Here is a 6,107-nt window from a genome sequence, read left to right as displayed (position 1 = left end):
CTGCCGCTCGGCAGCAGCGCTGCCGCCCTGCTGCCCCACACGCGCAGCCGCCCCCGCGGACAAGTGTGCGTGTCGGCGAGGATGCAGTAGGTCTTGAAAACGACCGAGCTTGCTTTTAAACAGCCGCCTCTGCTGTCTGTTTCTCGTGTCTCAGCAGCGCTCTGTAGCTGGAGCTGTCAGCATTTCTGTTCTAGGCATGTTCCCTTTCCCCAGCCTCTGCCAAGTCATGGAGCGATCCCTCTCGTTAGCGAAAAAGCTGCAGCTTAGCGCTCTGTGAGATCCCAGGGCGTAGCTCTGTGGAGGTTCTCTCGCTGTACGGAGCTGCGTTTCTGCTAAACCTCGGTGGAAGCAAACAAGMTATTTGGCATTGTCTGCTGTGTGGGAGTTGAAGGGCAAAGGGAGAGACGTTACCTCGACTTTTCTGGTCACGCTGAGGAGGCTTTCTTGGCTTCTGCAGTGACCATTAGCGCAGAGAGCATGCCTCTAGTTACAGGCTCTCCAGCTGTGGAGGTGGTCTTCAGGAGCACGAGGCCAAGGCAAGCATCTGGCTTTGCTTTTTTGGCTAAGTAAACACCTCCCACTCCAAGGAGTGTCAGCCCGGGGATCTCTTCTCCRCTACAGCAAGGAAGGAATGCAGGGGGCTGCCCTGCTCTTTGAGAGTGGGTACATCTCCGCTGATGGACAAGAGGTTTGTGCCAAGTTAGGGAGTGCAGAAATGGTGGCCTTGGTTTTATGGGGTCTCTTTGTAAGGTAAGCCAGGTCTCTTTTACCTTAATTGGCAGCTGTCCAATGAAAGCCATCTGGGGCATTTGCCATTGCTGGAGACCGTGAGGAAAGAGGTTAGTTCAGCAGTGATTTGGCAGCATGTAGTTTTACATATGCTTTCAATTCTGACAGTCTCCAAGCACACTAGACTGAGGCAGGTGACTTTGATGTGTCCTATGATGGGGCACAGCTGAAATAAGCCTGAAAGAACTATCTTTTGTTTTCAGGACTGATGGTCATGAGACATGACCTGTGTGTAAGCGTCAGGAGAGGAATAAGGACCTTGCAATAGACTTGTGATGCCTGTGTATCAAAGAGTCACCTCTRTGGGATATCTCCACTCTGCACACAAAGTTTTTCTCTTGATCCATGAAAASCCAGTGGAGATACCTTGTTCAGCACAGCAATGACCGAGACTCTTAGGGACCATAGGTGTAAACATCTGAGTTTCCTTCCTGAAAACTGAGTGATTCATGGATTTGAGCAAATAGTATCTAATTCAGACCAGGTCAGGTAAGTGAGGGTAATAGTGGTCCACTCTCTTGGCTTGATAGTGTAGAATCTAAATGGGCTTGCTCTGTAGCATCTGGAGTAGCAAGGATGGTCTCTGATACTTCCTACCAGTTAAGGCTGGCTTAGTGAGGATGGCAGTTAAACCTCTTTGCAGTACTAGTCCATCTGCTGGCCATCCACCCCTGCTCTCATCAGAGTCAATTTGAAATGGCACATGGAAATTAAGGCAGGCCTACTCTGAATGCTGGAGATCTGCTGGAGAGATCTACTGGGTTCAGGCCTTGCTTTAGTGTTCAGATGCTTGGTGTTCAGGTGTTTGATGTTCAGGCTTAGCAACTCGGAAGTGGAGCAGCCACACTGAAGTCTCAGTGCTGGTTCTGTGTTGTTTCAGGTCCTTGGTGTCCAACCTTTAGGTAAGCAGGTCTTGATCAATCAGAGTTCCCCCTTTCCATTTGGCCTGTTAAAACTGGCTRCAAGTCCTGCTGCCTTTTGTAAAGGACGTGGGTCCTCATGGACGGGTGTCGAGCTTCATMAGCTAAAATTCCCAGGGTCAGGACCCTTGTGGCCCTTGCAGCTTGCAGGAGAACATGAGAGGACTCTCTTAATTGTTTCCTGGCTTGAAAATAAGCTCCATCACTCCACAAAGTGATGCACTGAGCTTATCAGAAGAGGGAATGCAGATGTGCTTACATGGGCTTGTATGTCTGCATTGCCAACCACTATGATGATTTACACTGGTAGGAGGCTTTGTAAGCTGTCTGTAAATGTGCTGTGGGCCATGTAGTCTCTGCTAAAGGGATGAGGTCAGCATGCAGCTGGTGACTACAGTCCAGCATGTCACCTCTGTTTGGACTGGGCCAAACTCCTGCACTCTCCTTTGCCGTGCAGAAGACAATATCCACTTAGCACAGGGTATAGCTGGGTGAACTTGGCCTTTACCTTCAGTGGACTTTAGCTGTGCATGGTRAGGGAATGTATATAACTTACTGCAGAGAGTACAGAGGCATCTGTTTGCACCAGCCTCYCTCCTTTGGCCAGGAAATGGTATTGAACCCTTGCCCTGCCCATGAAGGTGTGAAAGCTCAATGCAGTTTGTGGTAAATGATCCAGGACTCACAGAAGGTTTCCATGATGGATTGTCTGTTACAGTGTCCTGGGTAAAGGTTTTCTGGTTTTGGAGTGGCTTGGGTGAAGAGATTTGGCCTCTGGCCAGGTATGGTTCAATATGAGATGTGGCTTCATGTCACAGGCTCACTGGGAACCCAGTGCTGGCTGTTCTCCTTGCGTAGCTTTGTTCTGTTTTCCTGCATTCCCAGGTTCCTTTCATCACTCTATGGTTCTGTTTTAGGCTGAATGTCCTCTCGCACAAAAGGCTGCCTGGGAGGAAGCACTGTGCGAACAGAGCCTCAGCTCTGAGCGGAGCACAGTAGCAGAGAGAAGACAGGCTCTGAAAGCTCAGCAGGCCCTTGTGCATTGCTTCCATTTTCTCCTAGGAAATAAGCAGAGGCTGAGGACCTGTAGATCTCTCTTGCTTCTGAGTGGCAGGGAAAAGAGGGCTCTAGAGGGCTCTCAGGATCATGACCTCCTCTTTCRTACAGTTATTCATAAGCAGTGCTTTACAGAGCGTTGACAGCAGCCAGGAGACCAGAGTGCTTTTTCTTTTTTCTTTCTTTATTATTTTTTTCTACTCTACTACTATAGCCACTAGGCCACATTGCCTTACTTCATATAGGCACCTTTCTCTTTAGAAGCTGAGTGATAAGTCATGTGAAGTCTCAGCATATTCATCACTCTCTTCTGATGTCAGGGCATTGCTGTGTGGTAACGACCCATTCTGTACTGGTCCACTGCCACCTATTGCAAGAAACCATCCTGCTGCACAGCAGGCAAGTAAAATGCGCAATCCCTGTTTCAGCTGCTGCTGACAAAGGATTTTGTGGCTTCTTAGCAAGTCTGGGGGCCAGGAATATTGAGTTCCTCTGRTATGAGCTACTTCCAAGTGACTTGAGCATTCTGGTCTTTTCTCTGTTTACCTGTCTGAAAAATGAATTGAGGGTGGAGATGTCTGTCACAGAGGAGGTTAGAGGGAGGTCAGGACTCCCACAGCGGTGGATAGTACAGCTGAAACTGCAAACTATCGCTCTTTACTGACTGCAGAGGAGACTTACTYGATGCTTGCCTACTGTAGAGGCTTGACGCTGCCTGTGCCGTAAAGTAGCACTGCACATGACAGTGTCTTGTCTCCAGTGTCTGCTGGGGGACACTGGGAGGGAGGAGCTAAGATGTAACCTATGTCTCTTGTAGAGACAAAGGGCTCCTTTTGATTTGATTTTGGTGTACTGTGTGTTGAGCTGTAGGAAATGCTGTCTGATCCTGATGCAGCTGGAGACTTGCACATTTTACTGAGTATCTCAAGGCCTCTTTACCGCCTGGGAATTCAGCAGTCTCAAACCTCTGCAGGTACTGACCTTTACAACCAATTATGTAATATGACCCAAATGTTAGCACAGACACCTCTAAATCCACCAGGCATGCAATCCTGCTTGGAGCTGCTCTGAAGGTGAAAGCTGAGTTTTAAGGTGTCCGTAACAAGGTTGGCACTAAGCCGGCCGGGCTAGAGCCCTTTATCTCTTCAAGGGGAGTCCCCCCAAGTATGGGAATGTCCAGATGCAGACGTTGAGGTTCTGCCTTGCACTCCATCCTCTCTGATCAAAGGCACTTCTGAACATGAGCTGGAGTAAATGAAAGCCACATCATGCTGAGTTTCCAAACAAAACTCCCCAGGAGTAATGGGGAGACAGGCTTTAATGATAAAAGACCTCCAGCCTTCTGTATGCTCCGGAACCTATTGATTACAACTCACCGAGTTGCTGAAAGACACTGACTAGATCAATGTGCTGAATGTTCTTCCTTGCCTGAAGTCAGCACTGTCTGTGTTCTATAGAGCTGGCAATTGTGTGCAGTTTCCCCCTGTCCTCCCCAACCCCTTGCCAAGGCTCCACATCCTCCCTGGCAGCTTGTCACTTCTCTGCAGATGTCTAGACAGGAGGATTCAGTGCGTGTCAGTTATGCCTAATTCATTAAAAAAAAAGAAAAAAAGAAAGAAAAAGGATCCCAAACCCTCCTGAGAGCTGGGGTTTCTCAGCCTTGCAGACTCAGGTCTGTCTGTGGTGCTCTGTGCTGCTTTGAGAGCTAGTTGAGAGTGGATTAATCTCACTGATTGGCAGGCATGGCACTAGCCATGCCCACCTATCCACAGCATGGGGCTTTGGGGAATGGAAGATAGACTTGTGGTCAAGGGGAATGTGGGCACCAGGTGCTGCAGCTAATCCTTTAGTGGGGGCTGTGCAGGTCCTTGGGGTAGAAATGAGATGGGAGGAGCATGGACGGAGTACCTGAGGTTCAGATGCGTGCTCATAATGGGCATCTGTCCTTGCAGCTCTCTAGGATTGTGTTCTTGATGTACTCATGTCCTCTACCATACTCATCAGGAGCTGGTGGAGGGTGCTAGGTGGCCAAGTCTTCAACCTTGGCTGTCTGAGGCTGCCAACTTCCAATCCTACTGTCCCTCCTGACACCTATGAAGGCAGAGCTGGTGCCAGGAATGCCAGCTCCTTTTGCCTCAGGCCACATTAAAGTCATTTTGAGTCAATATTTACTCTCCTTGCTGCTCTGTAGATGCAGTGGCAATGACTGGATCTGCAGGTTCAAGCAGCTTGTTCACTTGCTTTCCCATCGTGCTGCTTGACTGTGTTGCCTTGCATCTAGCTGTGATGAGCAGAAGAAATCAAAGGCCTCTTGCAGCACAGGGCATACTTTGGAGGATGTGCAGCTGGCTGTGTAGCAAGCAAGGGAGTGGTATTTGTAATCTCCCAGGAGGGATCCTAGTCTAGTAGGTCCCTTTGCTTCCTCTCATTTACTTGCTTTTGCTCTTCTAGACTGAATACATGATTATCTTTGTATAAAGACTGAGTATGAGCTAATGCATACCAACAACGTCTGTTTGAATTTACCTGGATGCAGGTAAAGTGTTACAGTGGTTGAGAAGGAACTAAGTCCAAAATGTGGTATTAAAGGGGTAAATTTTTCTGTCTGTATCAATAACATTAGCAAGACAGGCCCTGGTATGGACAATTGCCTAGATTTAGTGTCTGCTTTGCATCTGAGCCCTGGGTATATAGCACTGTATAACTTCCAATCCTGTTCAATTGTGTTTATTGTGCGGAAGGGAGTGGGAAAGATAGGAATGCAATATATTTTGTAATAGCCAGTGCCAGACCTTTTGAAAGAAGTAAGAATTCAGGATATCCCAAGCTTAAGGTGTAAGGAGAGGTGCTGTATGTCTGTTGTAGCTTGTGAAACAGCTTTGGTGTCTTAGAAATGCCTACTGCAAGAGGGTTACTGATGCAAAAATACTGTAAGTCATTTGGTAGCTTAATAGTTTCCCCTTAGGTGAAGGCTTCAGGGCAGTGGACAGGGTTCAGCAAAAAGGGATAGCTCAGCCTGGTGCTATTCTTTTTTAGCCCCAGTGCTATTAACACGAGTTAATGTGACCTCCTCAAAAGCAAAAAGGAAGGTGAAAAGTTGCAGGTCTGCAGTGTTATGGGTTGGATCTCTGGATGTTGGTATATGGCGTATGAGTGGCCTTGCTTTGCAACAGCCCAACAGCACCTGTTGTTACTGGCAGGACAGCTCTTGGTGTATCGAATGGAAGGGATGGTCCCCAGGAACACGGGAGCACGTCTTGTCCCGAGCGCTGCTCCAAAGAGAAAAGAAGCTGCCTGTGGTTGTGCACACACGCACACACACAGCTAGGCAGGGGCTTGGCT

At 48.4% G+C, this 6,107-nt stretch overlaps 1 protein-coding gene across 1 annotated transcript in view; it reads right to left on the bottom strand.

The window, feature by feature from the left end:
* NOC2L (NOC2 like nucleolar associated transcriptional repressor) overlaps window positions 1-800 on the bottom strand; it is a 55,739-nt gene extending 54,939 nt beyond the window's left edge. Inside the window, exon 1 of the mRNA XM_085298903.1 lies at window positions 771-800. Coding sequence (XP_085155029.1) covers window positions 771-800 — 30 coding nt within the window. The remainder of the gene's footprint in view (window positions 1-770) is intronic.
* Between the last annotated feature and the right edge of the window lie 5,307 nt (window positions 801-6,107).

The sequence above is a fragment of the Rhea americana genome, unplaced genomic scaffold, assembly GCF_003343005.1.
Source record: "Rhea americana isolate MKP2758 unplaced genomic scaffold, rheAme1 scaffold_143, whole genome shotgun sequence".
Lineage (NCBI taxonomy): Eukaryota > Metazoa > Chordata > Aves > Rheiformes > Rheidae > Rhea > Rhea americana.
This window is presented reverse-complemented; position numbering and strand designations above follow the sequence as displayed.